Below are 19239 nucleotides of genomic sequence, written 5' to 3' on the forward strand. Positions count from 1 at the left end.
ATTGCTGTCCCTGCCAAATGACTGGCCTGAGTTCAGTTTCTCCATCTGTCTGTGCTTCATGGAAAACATGAGTGTGGCTCTAGGCTCTCCGTTGTAGGCCCTGCCTCAGTTCTGCTTTGCGTCTGCTTTTGTCTCTTCCCCCACCCCTGCCTCCCTGCCTTTTCTTGCCCTGGCTCTCCCCAGACATCTGTTCTGTAGCCTCTGCATTCTCATTGTGGAACAGGTGGGAAAAGATCAAGTTCTGGACAGGTCCGACCAGGAAGAGCTGGGTTTTGTACACAGATTTGTTCTGGGGACTGACCAGAACCCATGTATCTCAGAGATGGAGAACGTATAGCTTCCTAAGAGAAACCAGAGGTGCTATTGGCTTACTTCTGACTATGTCCATAGCTCTTCCTTGCTCGTGACAGCTTCCTTCCTTCCCTCCCTCCCTCTCTTCCTTCCTTCTTCCCTTCCATCATTTACTCTCTTCTTTCTTTTAGTCTGTAATCCATTAATACTATCTGCTCTGTCTACCTGTACACTTCTCTAATTTAGCTCATCAGGGAAATACAAAATATAGACTAAAGAAGCTAACAGATAACTTGAAATTTACACACTGCAAGGACACGTAAGGGCAACCATTCTTCAGATTTGAAGTTTCTGTAATTCAAGTTTATTCCTCCGAAGTGGAGATGTTGTAATGGTCTAAGCACTAGAGTTTCTAGGAATAAGAGTGAAGACAAAGTTTTTATAGCTCCTGGATCAGGGAAAACATTATGTACATATTACGTGACATGAAGGAAAGTACTGATGGAAAATAAAGCAAGCAGAATGAACTTGGCCCCAATTTTCTTTGGGCTTCTGATAGCATTTTTGTCCTTAATATTCCAGAAACCAAGATTCTTAATATAAGCTTCAACAAAGACAAAAGACAACATAAGGCTGGAATCTCCTCTCATGGAGCTCCTCCACATTTCAAAAAGATGAGGGTTCTGTGTTCCTTAACTTTTCCTAAGACAGCAGCCCTCCTCTTGGACAAAACTCATGTACTGTCTGTTTGCCTGGATGTAGCAATATATGAGATTCTCAAAGGCGTGTGAGGGGGGCGGGGGTGGTGAGAGAGTCAAACGTGTAGGTCAAGAAAGAGGCAAAGAAAAAAGAGAAACATAAGGATACAAAGAGGGGCTTCCCTGGTGGCACAGTGGTTGAGAGTCCGCCTGCTGATGCAGGGGACACGGGTTCGTGCCCCGGTCTGGGAGGATCCCACATGCCGCAGAGCTGCTGGGCCCGTGAGCCATGGCCACTGAGCCTGCGCATCCGGAGCCTGTGCTCGGCAACAGCAGAGGCCACAACAGTGAGAGGCCCGTGTACCGCAAAAAAAAAAAAAAAAAAAAAAATCCGCCTGCCAATGCAGGAGACATGGGTTCGAGCCCTGGTCCGGGAAGATCCCACATGCCGCGGAGCAGCTAAGCCCGTGAGCCACAACTACTGAGCCCGTGAGCCACAACTACTGAGCCCGCGCACCTAGAGCCTGTGCTCTGCAACAAGAGAAGCCACCACAGTGAGAAGCCCGCGCACCACAACGAAGAGTAGCTCCTGCTCGCCGCAACTAGAGAAAGCCTGTGCACAACAGTTAAGACCCAATGCAGCCAAAAAATTAAAAAATAAATTTAAAAAAATAATAAAAGGATACAAAGAAAATTTTTGGTGTGGAATTCTGAAAGGACAAAAGTGAGAAAGGGGTTTAGAGGAATGATTCCAATATGGAAGATGGCCAGAAAAATAGAAACAGATTCTGGGCGCGTGACCGGAGGGGGCTGAGGAGCTGCTCTTTAGGTAAGAAGGAACCCAAGGAGAAAGGGAGGCTGGAGCCAGAACGTGGCTCACGGAAGGAAGGCAGATATGAGCGCCAGCCAGCCCTTCAAGGGAGGAGCAGCACATCAACGTGGTCAGAACCTTCGGAATGAGGGTGTGAGTGACTGCAAAGCCCCATCCCCCTTCTCCTCCCAGCCTCATACTGTAGCACAGCTTCAGACTCTCTAGCCCGGCTTTCTCCCTCCCTCCCTCTCTCTCTCTCTTCCTCGCTCTCCCTCATCTCATTGTTTCAGAGTAGGCCAAATTTGAAGTCCTTTCCAGGGAGTGGCCCTGTTCATCTTACTCTCCAGCCAAAGTGGAACAGAGTGAGAAGGAGAGAGACACATTCAACAACCAAAGGACTCGGTGGAAAGAGCAGAGAACCGTAAACAGTGAGTTGTTTTGATTGTCTAAAACCCTAAATAGACAGGGGTAGGGAGTGTGTGTGTGTGTGCGCGCGCGCGCGCGCACGCGCGTGTGCGTGTGTGTGTGTGTGTGTGTGCGTGTGTGTGTTTTGAAAGGCTGGAAGAGGGCAATGGGGAATGTCACTGACTTAGAATTGAACAGACATCCCAATTATCCATGGAATCCCAATGAGGAGACACCAAGATGAGCAGATGATATTAAAAAGCCACAGATTTCAAAACAGAAGATTAGACACTAGGGTTGAAAGACGCCACAGGTCGGGGGTCATTATAAACCATTTACAGTATAAAATTTCCTCTGACTTGGTAGGAAAAAAGCAAAGAGAATAATGGCAAATGATCAAAGAATAGAATTTGAAGGAGAAATGTTGAGTGAAAGAGAGGAAGGGTCTGAGACTTATGGGGCACTAGGAAAGTTCCTGGGAAGATGCAGAGACAGAGATCCTACAGATATCCTTGCCTGCAATTGAAATCTCTACTCTCCCCGCCCACCTGTCAGATATGCTGCTTTTGGGACCCAAAGTGCTGCTGTTTCTCACTGTACTCATCATTCCCTCTGGTGAGTCCCTACCTTTTTTTTCTCCCTAAAATGTCATTTCCTCAGATGTGGGTGGAGGTGTATGTTAGAGGTTTGATGGAATGAGGCTGAAGGGGAAGAGGAGAAGAGATGCTTGCTATTGAGCTCTAGAATTGCCATTAAAGAGAAGAACACGGCGAGTTCCCTGGTGATCCAGTGGTTAGGACTTGTCACTTTTCACTGCCGTGGGTTCAATCCCTGGTCGGGGGAACTAATATCCCGCAAGCCGGGCAGTGAAGAAAAAAAAAACCCAAAGGATAAAGAAGCTGATATATACAAATGCATACACAAACATATAAGGATCACCTCACAAGAAAGTCAAGTTTAAACCGTGAAGGAAAACAGTGAATATATACACCTAAGAAACACTAGTACCAGCCTACACACAAGCAGATTCACACGCACACAGAAAATATGTTGCCACATCTATACACAAATGAAAAATGATCTTCACAGATTTCAAAGAATCGAACTAGAAGATTGACCACAGAAAGTGAACCTTGGCTTTCAAAAAATCCTACTCTTTTTTTTTTTTTAATTCGGCCAAATGCAGACTGTGAGATGATAATTTTTGGACTTGTTCAGTAGTGCAGTTAACAGGGGTTGGCTGTGGGGACAGAAGGATGGGACATCAGAGAGTCTGCCGGCCTTCTGTGTGGATCAGGACCCTACCCCTTCTGGCTGGACTGAGGGCAAGAGGGCCTCTTGAGTCAGGGCATAGCAGAGCTCGCCTTTGTTCTCAGGAATCTGCTCTCTTTGAGTGTTCCCAAGTCTGTGTGTAGCACTAACGCTCTGAATACTTTTACATTGAGCTCTAACAGAAATAAAACACTGAAAGATAAAGTACAATTTTCCCATCATTTTCTGGTTCATCTTATACAAGCTTTACGGGGTATAGAGCTGGACTCATTCACATACATTTTCTCCTTCCTTTGATACAGACTGGACACCCCTAGGGGTCAACAGCCAAAGAGGAGGTAGGTGAACGCTTGGAACTGGGCTCTGATGAGGTTCTTATTAGGACAATGCAGCCGAACGGTTAGAGTTCAGGAATTTGTAGTACAACACAGAGATGCATTGCCAAGGTGTGGGAAATAGGATCTAATTCACTAGTTCAACAATCCTATTATCCTGGTAATTGCCTGGTGGTCCAGTGGTTAGGACTATATGCTTCCACTGCAGGAGGCACGGGTTCGATCCCTGGTCGGGGGACTAAGAGCCCATTCATAAAACATTCTTGTTCTCTTTTGAACTACTGAAATAACTTTCCCCAGACCTTCTCTATGTCCGTCTCATTTCCACTCCCTTGGAAAATGCCCACAGATCCTAACAGAAAACATTTTCCTAACCATGTAATAGTGGAGAAACTAAAATGCAGACCTAAGAAGTCTTCCCAGCACCAGAGCATCTGTGGCACAATCAGACAGAACCCAAAAGTTCTGGCTTCCAAAGGGCCACTTCCTTCAGCTTGATGAAGGATACTCTCATCAACATTCCCAGGCTGCCTCCAGGTACCTAACATAAGTTCTCTTGTTTTTCCCAACCCCTGAGAGCACTGCAGTATGCAACCGGTTAATGGGTCAGAAACCAAATGAGTGGGTCACAACTGGGGCTTTTAATGAGTTAGGATAGACTAAAATAAAAATAGAGTACACTGCAAGTACATTACCAGAGTAAAGTATTATCTTATTAAACTTGTTTCAGTTATCTTTGTGTATACTGAGGCACAATAGCATTTCTTACTGTGCATCCTGGTAGAGAAGCTAAAATATAGAAAAGCTTCTTTTTTTTTCTCTCTCTGTTGTGGGTACGGAGGTCTGAATCCCTACATTTTTGAACCTAGGTCATAGTCAGCAGTAGCAAAACTAAAAATCCAAATTCCTTTCTTTGGGCTGGTTAAGGTCCAGTCCTATTTTATGATTTGTGATGCAGAAATAGTACAAGAAATGATGAAAACGTTCCTTCAGGGAACACTCACGAATCCTTAATAAAGCATTCAGATGGTGGGAGCTCATGGAAAAGGTGGGTAAACTGAGGAATATACAGAAAACTAGTACTCTGCCTGGAATTCTGAGGAGACAGCCAGGATACTCTCAAACCCTTTGTTCGCCCACTGCTCCCTCTGTTTCTGTGCGTGGTTGGACCGGAATGTAGCTGGAGAGAATGGGAAACAGGGCAGGATAGGGCTGCACCCCGGGGAGAATCCACTCCCTTCTTACAGCTTCTGGAATGGTTCAGGTCAGTGGCTTTTCAAATATCCTGTGGGACTGGAGCAGACTTGAATTCCTTTTATCAAAATTTGTTCCGGAAGACAAAAGCTTATACTGAGTGTTAAAGATGAGGCTGTTGTCAATCTGATGACCTTCTATCCGGATTTTTTTTTTTTAAAAGGATGAGTTAAGGAATAAGCAGGGGAAATTCCTTCAAAATGTTTTGTGGGGCTTCCCTGGTGGCGCAGTGGTTGAGAGTCCGCCTGCCGATGCAAGGGACGCGGGTTCGTGCCCCGGTCCGGGAAGATCCCACATGCCGCGGAGCAGCTGGGCCCGTGAGCCATGGCCGCTGAGCCTGCGCGTCCGGAGCCTGTGCTCCGCAACGGGAGAGGCCACAACAGTGACAGGCCCGCGTACCGCAAAAAAAAAAAAAAAAAACAACGTTTTGTGTATTGCTTCTAGTGCAAGGATCAGTAACTCTGACATGTTTTATAAAAATGCTATTCTCACCAGATTTTAAATCTAACATTTATAAGCTGACCTCAAGGCAAACTGTGATTTTGCTGACCTCTAGTGGGTAAAACAGATTATGACTCTAAGCCATTTACAGTGAAGGTTAATTACCGGTGGGATGGTTAACAAACATTTAGCTCTTCACACCGCTTTGTTATGTTGCTTTTTAAAGCAGAGACTATTTGTTTCCGGAGTTGCTGTTATTTACAGTTTCAGATACAGTTTTCTTAGTTTATCCAAATAGCTTCCACCTTAAGACCTGGACCATTTTTATTTCTTCCCCTCCGGCATTTACTTTCCAAGGATCAACAACAAGGCATTTCCTCTCCCCTCTCTTTACCTCACTTATCACTGAGCATCAGAAAACTACCAATGTTACCTTTTGTGAACACTCTTTTGTGTAAAGTCTATCATCAGACTGATATCCAATTACATCCAAATTATGAATATCAAAATCACAGTCTGCTTGAAACAGATTCAGACAGAACGAACTTATGGTTACCAGGGGGGAAGGGATAGCTAGGGAGTTTGGGATTGACATGTACACACTGCTACATTTAAAATGGATAATCAACAGGGACTGTATACTGTATACAGGGAACTCTGCTCAATATTAAATAACCTAAATGGGAAAAGAGTTTGAAAAAGAATAGATACATGTATATGTATAAGTGAATAACTTTACTGTACACCTGAAACTATCACAACATTGTTAATCAACTATACTCCAATATAAAACAAAAAGTTTTTAAAAGTCACAGTCTGTTTGAGAAAAACAATTTTCATTTTAAATAAGTATTGCAAAGAGGTCATCAATCCATTATAATTATTAACAAGCTCTATGACCTTGTGTGAGTTATTTATTCTCCTGGTCCTGAGTTTTACCATCTGTAAAAACAAGTACATAGTAATCCCAAATTAGCTGTATCTGTTATTATATGCTAGGATGAAGAAGTCATTCTTGCAGTCCAACACTAAACCGAAGTCTAACCGAGAAAGGGCGTGCCTGTGGTGGACTGTCTAATGGCACATTCATTCCTCTAAATAAGGAGCACACAGGGAGAAGGACTCTCTAGTGTTAGGACTGTACAGGTATATTTATGGAAGTAGGAAAGTGTGACATTTGTTTGGGCTACAGGGGAAAGGACTTAGGCTGGGAAGCAAAGAAAGAAAAACACTGTGGGATCTTACTATGAGTCTACTGTGCTTGTCAATTTCACTTACTGGGAGTGCAAGTGTAGGGGTGGGGGACAGAGAACGCTCAGAAAATGTTTCCCGATTGTTTTTATGCAGATGATGTGACTCCAGTGACTCCAGAGACATTCACAGAAGATCCTAGTAGGATACTCTTTTGTTTATTTCTTTGCTTTCAAACTGGGGATAGAAGGGTTGAGGTCTGTACATCCTTCCTTAAAGGAAGACTAGAACAGCAAGTCCCCTGCATACAAACCTTCAAGTTGCGAACTTTCAACTTGAACATTCTCATGTCCAATCACCTAAGTGAGTTCTTGTGTCTGGCGTACATTGTCACGTGTGTGCATCCTCTACAAGTGGATGTGCTTTTGTGTACTTTACTGTACGGTACTGTATAGAGTACAGTAATACAGCATCTTTATTTCAAGCCCAGGATGTCCAGAAGCAAGTGTAAAAGCAGCAGTGATATAGCTGGTACTACTGTACTTTACAAGGTACTGTACGATTAAAAATGTTTATTTTTTGTGTTTGTTTTTTATGTATTATTCGTGTGAAAAGTATTATAAACCTGTTACAGTACAGCACCACATAGCCGATTGTGTTCGTTGGGTACCTAAGCTAACTTTGTTGGACTTACGAACAAATTGGACTTACAAAGGTGCTCTCGAAACAGAACTCATTTGTATGTAGGGGACTTGCTGAGGTTCAGAACCCTGTTGTCTATCTTAGGTGCCACCGAGGGCTCTAAACACGCCCAATCTTTTTATCGCTCCCTTATATTTTCCCCAAGAGTCCACATTCTTTCACTTCAATCTTGCCTCCTTTTAGATCATCATCCCTTCATCCAGCTCCTCTTTGCTACTTTTCCGACTTGCATTTTTCATTCCCTATGTTGTATCTTTGCAGATCTGGTGAATGATCCTGCTACAGATGAAACAGGTAGGTTTCACTCCTACAGGTATGTTTCATCTCCTTAAAGATGGCATGATTCTTGTTAATATTCACAATTATTTATTCCAGCTCTTGAATTAATCATGTATTTTTATCACAGGGAAAGGGATGTTGTTCAGTGACGGTGGGATAAAAGGAAAGAATCCTGCTAGTCCTCTAAAAACAGGAAGCAAAGTGGATTAATAGCTTAAAAAGCATGAATTAAAGTCTTCCAAAAATTAGCATCATGTCAACAGGGCAAATAATATTCAAAAAATATTTAATTATTTTCAATTAACTTTATTCCCTCGGACATAATACACAAACCCAGCCACAGTCTTGACTTTGTCCTGTTATCTATATTCTTCCCTCTTGCCTTCTGCCTTCCCCTTTGCCAATTCGAAACCCTCCTCACACCGCTGTTTTGTGCCTTTTCAGTTCTGGCCGATATCAAGCCTCCCACAGATGACCTGGGTAAGTTCAGATCTGGGATCCCAGGGCCACCGGGCCCGTTCTGGTCTTTCCCTATCCCCCATGACAGAAGGCAGTATGGCTGGTGAAGGATCCTAATTAGGGCTACCAGTTTATGTAGCACAATTGTCCAACAGTATAAGTTTAATTAAAGACATTTTTGATCCCCTAACAAGCAAGAACTGTGCGAGGGGTTTGATACACAAAATACCAAGACTTGATTTTTCTCTCCAAGTTTCTGAGACTGGATGGGTAAAGGTAAGACAAGGGTGAACAAAACTGATCTTCTTCTAGATATCTTTTGTCTAGTAGACGAGATAGACAAAGGAATGGATAACCTTATTCAGTTTTACAAATGCTATAATCAGGATAAGCAAAAGAAGCTGTGGAAGACTCAAAGAGTCCTTGACTATACTTTGTGTTGGGAGTTAGGAAAGGCTTTTATGGAAGGCATATTGACTAGGTTGATTCTTGAAAGACAAGTGAATAGAAAGGGGAAGAGCTTTTAGGTAAAGAAAACAATATGGGCAAAGGCTTAGAATGGAAATGAAAACCAATCAGAGAATAATGCATGCAAAGGAAGGTCCTAAGCAGATTCATGAACTGGAAAGCCAGTGAGAATGCTTTTGCCTAGTCCCAATAAAATATGATGGCCTGAACTACGTTAGAGGTAAGGGAGAGAAATGAGCTGTCAGCGAGCAGGGACTGTTGAGATGATGTCCAGTTTTCTATTAGGTAGACGGTAGCTATTGGGTGGATGGTGGTACCAATGTGAATATTGGTGAAGGGGAAAGATAAGGCAGTTTGAGATATGGAAGGATCTTTTTAAAAAAAAAATCCATGAACTCTTCCACAAAAATGGCAGTTGGATTTGTAGGTCTTGAGCTTATTAGGAGAAAGATCTGGGCTAGACATATAAGTTTGAGAATTCTCAACATATAAACCTGTAATTGAAACCATGCGACAGATATAGCATTCTTCCTGTGGTATCCTATAAGCAACCCTTCCAAAGACATTTTTACAGATAACTCCCGTGGTTAGTCTATTTCCTCAAGACTCATCTTACTCCTTGACTTATTCTCCATTTTACAAACTTCGCTGGTATTTAACCTGCCCCTAGGTTAGGGTCGGATGTGACTATGGCCCTTGCTATTCTTTACCAAATAACTTTTATCCAAGAACCCATGATGATGTATCTAGAGCTTCCACAGCAGAATAATAATCTTTTCTCCCCTTAGCTCCAGGATGACGCTCTTCTGAGCATGGCTCGTTGCCTTGTGTTTCTACTAAATTTGCCTCTTGATAGAAACAAAGATATTCTCAATACAATGAGTTTCTCAACTCTCTAGGAGAGAAAGGAGAAAGACAAAAATCATTTAAAATCAGGTTAAATCTCTTCAATTTTGTGGATCAAAACACCCCATTATGGGTTTTCTTTTAGAAGTGGCTAAAAAAGAGTTATTAATTCATCTACTATGGGTGCCGCACATGGGTCTCAAGTAAGGCAACATGACAGTTACAGGGCAGTGACTTCTAGAAGCAGGAATAACTGAATAAAATTTTTGCCTTCTAGCCTCGCCCGATAAAAATACCACCACAGGTATGAATGTCTTTTGCGTGTCTTTTTTTAAGCTTTGTTTTTCCTTCCTGAGAATTCCTTGTCCTTGCTCTTGGGAGGATACTTGGTACATCTTCTAGTTTATTTCCAATTCTATCTCAAAGCGTATTTGTAATACTCTTCATTATCCTCCCACCCCACCCCACTGTTTTACGAGCTCCTGTTCTAAAAGTCATGGGAAAAAGATGGGACCACCGTTGCATGGTCCCAGACCAGTCTTCTCCCTAAACTACCTTTGGACACTACCTGTTGGTTAGTGGGTTGGGAAGTGACTGCAAGGACTCCATATGACTGTAGATGTCATGCTTTCTCTAATGTACTGATAATTCTGATGTGCAGATAGGGTTGAAAACCCCCCAGAACAGAGAAACAGTGACCCACCTTAGAATTCAAATTCTTCAGAATGGGACTGCTAGCATTTGATATTTCATGTTGCCACCTGTATAACCCTAGAAGGATTTTTTTCCTAGAAGAGACCTCAGGGACTATTTTAACCCACTTTCCTTCCAGGTAGGGAAGCACCTAAATTTCATTTTTTAGCCAACTTCTATTATTGCTTTGTTTTGGTGACAGGAAGAACATGCCCCCAACTTACAGTGATCCCCTGTAGAGATTACTTTGTAGGTTTTCCCCAGCTCTCTCTCCCCTCCTCCATCCCCTTAACCCTTTGTTCATGCCTGTTTGTTATGCCTCCCCGTGTTTTTTATGTTGGGCCTCTTCAGAGTGCCGGGATGAGAAATTTGCCTGCACAAGACTCTACTCTGTGCATCGGCCAGTGAAGCAATGCATCCATCAATTATGCTTTACCAGGTAAAGGTCCCAGAACACCTAGAGAGCATCGTCCATGATACTGTGGAATTTCAGTCTTTGGAGGGGCAGACGTTTCTTAGCATAACCCTCTTAGCTACTCCTGAAGGTGCCAATGAGCACGTGGAGTATGGATTGAGGCACACAGAGAACAGTTTGACTAATAAGTGTAGACGCTAGAAGGCAAAGGAAGGTGGGGGCTGGAGGCAGGATCATCATAAGGGAAACTCCAGTCTATCAAATGTACCACCTCACTGAAAAAGGCTGGAGCTAAACATCCAAGTGTGAAGGTAGAAAATAGTAGGGAATGGTGGGGAGGAGTATGAAGCTTGAGTCTAGGTGGAGTGTGCAAAGTGTCACCAAGAAGAGTGATTGATCCCATTCCCGTCTCCTACACTACTTGGGGAGGTGGGGTGGGGCGGGGCGTGTGAGGAAGAAGTCTGAAACACTTAAGGAAATCCAGATAAGGGGAGAACAGATAGGGAAGAGTGGGACACACAGGAGTTGAAGAGGCATCGCAGGCCCGAGGCTAGATCTCCCTCTCAATGCTTTTTCTATCTCCTTCCTGCACCGTGACATTTGCGCTGGTGGCAGTTTACGGCGTATGTACATCATCAACAATGAGGTCTGCTCCCGTCTTGTCTGTAAAGAGCATGAAGTTATGAAAGGTAAGACTGGCTTTTTAGTGGGGAGGGACAGTAATGAGAGTGATAACTAGGCACAAGACGCTAACAGATCCGAGGTCTGGTTTTGCAGGAGGGCTTTAGGCTATTCCCTGACGTACAATAGCTCCCGTTCCAACACGTTACCCCAAATAAACAATCTAAGGAAAGCAGTACGCTTACTATATACACAACCCTAAGAAAAGCACCCCTCCCCAGATCTCTTTCCAACTAGACAGTAACCCCTAACTTCTCTTACATAGAGATAGAAATTTCAGATGCTCTGGTTGCTTTGAAGATTATTCACCAGACTTCTAGATGGAAAGCCAAGTCAGCCATTAAAAATAACAGTCTCTACTCATCTGCAGCCACGTTCATAACTCTGGGGGCGCGGGGAAAGCCACTGATTTGGAGGCAGTAGCATTTAGATATGTGAAAAATCAACTGGACTCCTAGATACCAGCTACCTTTTAAACATTCCACCAATTCCAAGAACCATTTACCTTGCTTATTGTGAAATGTCAGAGGTAGAGGAAGGTAGAAAGATTTTACAAGGGTCCAGAGTGTGTGGTTATAGACTGTGCATGGTGGGAAAAAAGATATTTGTCACCTTGCCCCTGGCCAGCCCCAAACGATGGCTGTGGTCAGCAAAGACACCACACACGAAAGCCACTCTGACTCAGCAGCCCGCCTTACACCAAGCCCCTGAGTAAGAGCTGTACTTAACTTCGCAGAAGGAAACTTGCTGCTTGCCCCCAATTGGCTCTATGCAAGCCACCTGCAAGGGAAGCACCTTGACATTGAGGATGAGTATTTGGGACTCTAGGCACTTTCAAGTGTCTCAGGGGACTTGCTAAAGTTAGCCATTTTCACATAGTAAACATTTAAATGTATATTGAATGACTGGACCTCCTATTTTTGCTGTTTAATAAGTCCACGATTAGAAGAATTGGGAGCAAGGTGTATAAAGGAAACTAAAATTTACCGACCACCAGTGTGCTAGGTACCTTTGTACCCATTTTTTCATTTTCATACTGACAACTACCTTGTTGAGGTGGGTATTTTAATGCTTGTTTTACAGAAAGGGATAGTGAGGTTCAGAGAAGTTCAACTTTCTGGTAGGAAGTAAATAACCAGTAAGTGGCAGGGCTGGGGTTCTAACCCTGATCCATTTCTCTTCAACCTTTTCACTACACCACCCTGCAGTCTTCCCTTTCCTTAAGACACGAGCGCTTGCCATCTTCCCGCATCCTCATCCCATTATGCTCTGCTTCTCTTCTAGATGAACTTTGCCGTCAGATGGCTGGTCTACCCCCAAGGCGACTCCGTCGCTCCAGCTATTTCCGCCTTCCCCCCTGTGATGATGTGAACTTGCAGAGACCCAGTGGTCTGTGATGTCAAGGAAGAGGAAAGAAAGAATGTGTGGGTGGGAGGGAGAGGGAACTGCTCTAAGAGGGAACTTCTTGTCCAACCATTGTCAGCCAACCCATAGACATGAGTATTTCTTAGACCAATCCCATCGCAATGTCTAGCTTTTGCCCCTACTTCTTGATTTTTCACCCATTTATCTCATTTTTCAGTACTTAAAATAGTCTATAGTATTGCATGGTTTTGCTGCTTCCCCATATCATAGACCTAGTAGATATACCATGTGGCTGGGATACAAACATTCTACATACAATTTCAAGGGAAAATAAACTTCAATAAAATGATTAAAAATAATAGCTAACTACTGAATCTGTTTGAGATAGATCTTAGGGTGGAAGACGTTATCACTGTCTACCTTAACTAACCATGGAACTTTATTTTTCATTCAAGAGTTTCCTAGATTAACCCCCATTCACCTACATAGTCCCCTTTACTTTTATTAATTATTTTGCTGGACTGTCCTAACATTTGCCTGGTAGGTCCTTTTTAGGAGAAGAATTATGGTAATTTTTGTAGTCGTAGAAAATTCTCCAGAGCCGAGTTATACAAGACCAAGGCTAAAGAGAGAGGAGTACACCAGGTATAAAACTATTCAATTTTTCATGCAGTTGTTCAGGCAAGTAGGGCTAGCAAGTCTCATTTACCCACTCATTTAGGGTAGTATGGGGGTTAGCCCACCTCCACAAGTTAATTAGACAACTTAATGTGAAACCATATCCTTGATCCTAATTTCCTTGAGTGGTTGGTACTTCTTTCATCCTCACCACTTACCAAAATCTGTAGAGATGATGTTGTGCAAATGGATTCTAGAGTAGCCTGACTTGGGGCATAAGAAGGGAATTCAGACCTGAACTTTAACACACAAGTATAAAGTTTACCTGATGGTTTACAGGAAAGAGTAAAAGAAACACAATATTCAGGCAACCTGCATTCTAATCCTGGCTCTAGCAGTAACCAGGTAGCCTCAGTGAAGTCATGTTCTCTCATTAGGCCCTGGTCTAATTTCCCCATCTGTAACATGACAAAGTTAAATTTATGTTAGTTCGAAGGTTTCTTTTAACTCGATGGTTTGAGATTTAAATGCATTTTTCGTTTTTCTCAAAGCCTAGATGTTATATGTTACAGAATTCAACTTGGTAAGGGTTGGATTCCTTTCACATTGCGGAAATACTACCTAAATGAGGACAAGATTCTTGCTGTTAAGAAGCAATTTAGTTTAATAGGATTTGCACAACGGATTAAAGAGAAACGCTAGAAGAGCCCCAAAGCATGTAAGCCCTACCCCAATCTCTCAAAGCAAATGTACTCGTATATAGACAGACATAGTCAAGGGACATTGTAGCCACTGTAGAGGCATCTCATAGGCACAGAGTTTCCAAGAATCATTTCAGTCTCTTCATGAACTTGACCCTCCAATTGCCTACTGAACGAGAGGTGGCATTCCCACCAGAGAGCACCCCAATCCCAGTATTGGGTATATTGCAAATTAAACACTTAAAATAAATGTTCCCAATTTCCTTCTCAGAAGACAGTGGTCTTTGGTCTGGTTATTTCTTTTTCTATGTTTAGAAAGAAGACCTGAACTTAGGCTTTAATCCCATTTTGAAAGGTGAGTGGCAGCATCACTCACATTTCTCTGTTCTGCTCTTCTCCATTGTTTCCTCCTTCCCTCCACAACTTGACCACTGGTTCTCCAACATTACAAATCTGTTTGCTCTCCCCCAGACGTGGTCCCCTCTTGGGTCCTCTAGAAAATTCCATTTCTTTTCTGCCTCCTTTAGTCTTACTGGGTGAAGTTCTGTGTTTCACCCTCGCTTTTCTTTTGCATCATCAAATTCCCGTGCTTTGCCGTTTCTCACTGTTCTGATATCCTCTGCCTTTTGTACTCGTCTCTATATGTAAACCAACACTTCTAACTCACTTTCTGTCCTTTCTTTCCTTACCCTTACAAAGGCTTATTTTCCCTCATAACTTTCCTCTAAGAACAGTCCCAGGGCACTTTTGGGGGGTTGCTTTTGGTCCTAGTTCTTTCCCTCTGTCCTTTCTTCCCCGTTTGCAGAATTCCATTCACCTCCTTCTTGCTGCATTTTACTCTCGACCCATTTCAGTTCCCGATGTTCTAGTTTTCTTTCCTTGATCCTCCCCATAAAAGGATGTGAACACATTTCACTCTTTATGGTATTAACATAATTTTTTTCCTGGTGAACACAAGTGACAACCTTCTTAAACAAGGAACTTTAACGTCTTTAATGTTGGAATTAACAGATCGGGTGAAAGTACCGTTAAGCAATTTGTGACTGAATGCCTTCCTGGTACCTTGAAGAGACTCACCTGCCTACTCACCTCACCTAAAAAATAAAGTTTTACTCTTATTTTCTCTTCCAAAATTGAGTTGATCCTGCTCTGAGCCTAACCTTTTCCCATATTTCATGCTTCTGATTAAAGAAAATTCTCCTCCCTCCTTGAATGAAGAAGTTCTGGAAATTCAAGCGTGCACTATACTCTCTAAAAAGAGCTCCTTGCACACTCTCTAAGTATTCATTTGACTCAGATGGTGCAAACCCCAAGCTGTCTCCCCACTTTTGATGACCTCAAGCAGTACGTGTTGCCAGCCACAAGCTCGTCCCTCCCCTGCCTCGGGCACTTGTGGTGAGAGCTGATGTTTAGCCAAATACTTTACACCTGGTCAGAGGTGCAAGCAACTGGCAGTCTCTTAAGGTTCACCTTCCTTCTGTACTGAAGCAGCTGTAACACAGTTAAGAGAGACATCTGAGAAGAAACAGAAGTTGGAGGAGTACCAGATAAGGGGGATAAGGAGATGGCAGAGGGATGATGGGTTGACATCAGAGCAGGGGAACCCGGAGGCTCTGGGAATTCACAAATCTGTCTGGGAGAAGGGAATTTGCAAAGTGTGGTGAAGAGGACCCGAGTTCCATACCGATCCATCTGGAACCTTACAGGGTAGAATGAACATCAGAAGCACAGTGGAGGTGGGGCAGGGCTGTGCTTAGAGTTTCGTCAAATTCAGGGAGGCAAAGATTAGGTTAAAAATACAACACTCCAATAAAAATTGAAATCCTTGGGACTTCCCTGGTGGCGCAGTGGTTAAGAATCCACCTGCCGATGCAGGGAACATGGGTTCTATCCCTGGTCTGGGAAGATCCCACGTGTCGCAGAGCAACTAAGCCTGTGCGCCACAGCTACTGAGCCTGCGCTCTAGAGCCCACGAGCCACAACTACTGAGCTCGTGAGCCACAGCTACTGAAGCTCGCGCGCCTAGAGCCCATGCTCTGCAACGAGAGAAGCCACCGCAATGAGAAGCCCGCGCACCACAACAAAGAGTAGCCCCCGCTCACCGCAACTAGAGAAAGCCCACGCGTAGCAACGAAGACCCAAGGCAGCCAAATAAATAAATAAATAAAAACTTTAAAAAATTGAAATCCTTGTGTGTTTTAGCATTTCTCACTAACTAAACACCAGCGAAAGTGACTTGACTTTCTCTGTGGCAGGGAGAGGAACAGGTGGCCAGTTTTTTTTTTTTCTAAAAACCAGTCAACCAGAGCCACAAGCGGCGTCAGACGACAACTTCTGGGCAGAACCCAAGATGGAAAAGCAAATGTTGTTTATATAAATAGAGGTGCAGAGCCCATAACTTCCTGTTGACAAAATGAGCTTCACTTCACCTCAAACCCTCAATGGTTTTAAAAATAGCTGATAGTCACTTAGTAACGAGCTTTGCAAACCCAGCCTCTCCAGCACGTTAAATTCAAAGCAGGGCTTTTTTGTGTGTGTGTGGTTTTTTTTTTTTTTTGGATAGAAACTGGTGCGGGTGAAGAGAGAAAGAAGGAACTGGGAAGAGAAGGAAGGGAAGAGGGAAGCTAGACCTCCCCTCCCTCCTTGTCTTTCTCGGAAAACCAAACATGGCATCTTCCATGAAGAGCTTGTTTTCTGACCATAGCAGATATGTTGAATCTTTCCGGAGGTTTCTCAACAATTCCACGGGGCATCAGCAATGCTGATATTGCATGGTGCTATTGCATGCAGCAATTCATGGACGAGAAGCTGCCGGGCATAATAGCAAGGATTGGAGACACAAAATCTGAAATTAAGACTCTAAGCATTGGTGGAGGTGCAGGTGAAACTGATCTTCATATCCTCTCCAAAGTGCAGGCTCAATACCCTGGAGTTAGTATCAACAATGAAGTTGTTGAACCAAGTGCTGAACAAATCACCAAGTACAAAGAGCTTGTAGCCAAGACATCAAACCTCGAGAACATAAAGTTTACTTGGCATAAGGAGGCATCACCTGAATATCAAAATAGAATGATGGAGAAAAAAGAACTTCAGAAGTGGGACTTTATTCATATGATTCAGATGCTGTATTATGTAAAAGACATCCCAGCCACCCTGAAATTCTTCCATAGTCTCTTAGCTACCAGTGCTAAGATTCTCATTACTCTTGTGTCCAGAACCAGTGGCTGGGACAAGCTATGGAAAAAGTACAGATCTCACTTACCCCGGGATGACCTCTGCCAGTATGTCACGTCATCTGACCTCGTGCAGATGCTGGACAAGTTGGGGATTAAGTATGAGTGTTATGACCTTCTGTCCACCATGGACATATCTGACTGTTTTAATGACAGCAATGAAAATGAAGACCTGCTTTGGGATTTTTTGACAGAAACCTGCAACTTTAGTACAACAGCACCACCTGATCTCAAAGCAGAAATTATGAAAGATCTGCAAGACCCTGAATTCAGTGTAAAGAAAGAGGGAAAGGTTCTTTTCAGTAACAGTCTGAGTTTCATAGTGGTTGAGGCATATATATCCACCATGAGAATGTATTCAAATACTATAGCTTGAACAATTTTGATCATTCACTTATTTGTGTATTAAAATTATAAATATATCTCATAACATAAACAGAGCATTTTTTCTGATATGTAAACTCTAGAAAATCCCAAGATATTCTTGGACTTCCATGTGGAATCATATATGACACTGCTGGTCTTATCCCATCCCTTCTATCTGTCTACATACCATATAATCTGGAAAAATGAAACAACTAAGTTTCACGGGCTTATTGACAATAAAATCCTTTCCATTCATTGATTACAATGGAATACTAATAAAATATATGCTATGGATTTTTAAAATAAAAAAAAATAGCTGATAACTTTTTTTTTTTCTTTCAATTTGTCCAATCACTTTCAGTAAGATTCTAGCTTTTCCTTAACTCAGGAGTCCTGAAATTCTTTTCTCTGTCTCTGGTGTTCTCCTCTTTCATTCCCTTTTCCTTTTTTCTGTGTGTTTACCCAGCCATAAATCTGTACTCTGTAGTTTGGGGGAGACATTATCGGAGTTCCATACCAATCAATAAGGGTTGAACTCGGAATGATCTCATACATTTGTGAGACTCACCTCCCCCCAACTCTTTTAAAAAGTAATAGATGCACTTTGAGAAAGTATAAGGAACTATTTTAATGGAAAATAACCTGAATTATACTTAAGGGGTTGATGGGCATTGAGGTGTCAACTGTGTCATTATATGTTTTCCTAATATGTTGTTCTGTCCCAAATGGTCAAACACAAGGAGTTACAAAGAAGGGTAGTGAGAACTGCATAGAAAAACCCTCATATATTCATTCATTCTTGAAAATGGGTGAGATTTAGGGGGGAAGGAGAATAAAGTAATATAAATACAAATCAGCCTATGAAAATGTGTAATATTAACATCAAAATCAATGTGAAAACAAAAAAGTACTTCAAAAATGTTCATGTAGGGTTTCCCTGGTGGCGCAGTGGTTGAGAGCCCGCCTGCCGATGCAGGGGACACGGGTTCGTGCCCCGGTCCGGGAAGATCCCATATGCTGTGGAGCGGCTGGGCCCGTGAGCCATGGCCGCTGAGCCTGCGCGTCCGGAGCCTGTGCTCCGCAACGGGAGAGGCCACAGCAGTGAGAGGCCCGCGTACCGCAAAAAAAAAAAAAAAAAAAAAATGTTCATATAAAATCATGCATGGCAGCTCCTTAATTGGCTATTAAGAGAAACCAGTTTGTTTGTTGGAAGGTGAGCTATAACTTAATTGTGTTAAACACCTATGCCCTTTTCTCTGCCATTAGCTACCCAGCATCGAAGGACCTGACAAGGTGTAATAAATTGATAAGTACAATAATTCATAATTAAATTTAATTATGAATAATTAAATTACAATTCAGAAGAATCACAGTATGTTCTAATGACATAAGACAAGAACAATTTCTCTTGCCATGTAAAAAAAAAAACTAAAAATTATATCATCTAAACACAGGGTATCTAGACCCTAAATCAGGTGCCTTTGTATCATCCTGTTTGTTTCAAGTAATATAAAAGAATTGATATTGGTTTCCGGGCCAGTCCTGATTAGCACCCACGTTGTGTGGTCCTAAGGTGATAACCTCTGTTATAACTGTAAATTGGTGGTGATACATCTGCCTTATGAGTCGTTCTGGGGATTAACAAGACCACGTCTTCAAAGGTTTGGCGCCTGTAAGACTATTATGTAGTAAAACTATGGGACTTTTTTCCTAGT

General features: G+C 42.7%; 3 protein-coding genes across 8 annotated transcripts in view; 2 read left to right on the forward strand and 1 right to left on the reverse strand.

Moving 5' to 3' along the window:
- RIMKLB (ribosomal modification protein rimK like family member B) overlaps positions 1-19239 on the reverse strand; it is a 131439-nt gene that overhangs the window by 52885 nt on the left and 59315 nt on the right. The window lies entirely within an intron of this gene.
- Positions 1886-14211, forward strand: MFAP5 (microfibril associated protein 5). 3 transcript variants are annotated; one of them, XM_079937762.1, is made up of 10 exons: positions 1886-2228; positions 2761-2820; positions 3780-3815; positions 6855-6899; positions 7662-7694; positions 8124-8159; positions 9730-9756; positions 10497-10584; positions 11176-11249; positions 12526-14211. In XM_079937762.1, the coding sequence occupies exons 2-10, from the start codon at positions 2763-2765 to the stop codon at positions 12636-12638; spliced, it is 510 nt and encodes a 169-aa protein (XP_079793888.1). In that variant the 5' UTR covers positions 1886-2228; positions 2761-2762; the 3' UTR covers positions 12639-14211. The 3 variants fall into 3 exon arrangements, with proteins under 3 accessions (XP_079793888.1, XP_079793889.1, XP_079793890.1); XM_079937763.1 differs by lacking the exon at positions 3780-3815; XM_079937764.1 differs by lacking the exons at positions 3780-3815; positions 6855-6899.
- Positions 16484-17534, forward strand: LOC307194432 (histamine N-methyltransferase-like; the record flags this gene model as incomplete). The annotated part of the gene is given in 2 exon segments (XM_079937524.1): positions 16484-16681; positions 16683-17534. Coding segments are annotated over 2 exon segments (942 nt in total). The 5' UTR covers positions 16484-16591.

This window comes from Stenella coeruleoalba, assembly GCF_951394435.1.
Source record: "Stenella coeruleoalba genome assembly, chromosome: 11".
In the NCBI taxonomy this organism is placed as follows: domain Eukaryota; kingdom Metazoa; phylum Chordata; class Mammalia; order Artiodactyla; family Delphinidae; genus Stenella; species Stenella coeruleoalba.

What these genes read in the sequence shown, in the direction of transcription:
- MFAP5 (XM_079937762.1), top strand. Translation starts at nt 2,763, where the DNA reads ATGCTGCTTTTGGGACCCAAAGTGCTGCTGTTTCTCACTGTACTCATC. An exon ending in TGTACTCATCATTCCCTCTG is followed by an intron (nt 2,821 to 3,779) that starts GTGAGTCCCTAC and finishes CCTTTGATACAG; the next exon opens with ACTGGACACCCCTAGGGGTC. An exon ending in CATCAATTATGCTTTACCAG is followed by an intron (nt 10,585 to 11,175) that starts GTAAAGGTCCCA and finishes CGCTGGTGGCAG; the next exon opens with TTTACGGCGTATGTACATCA.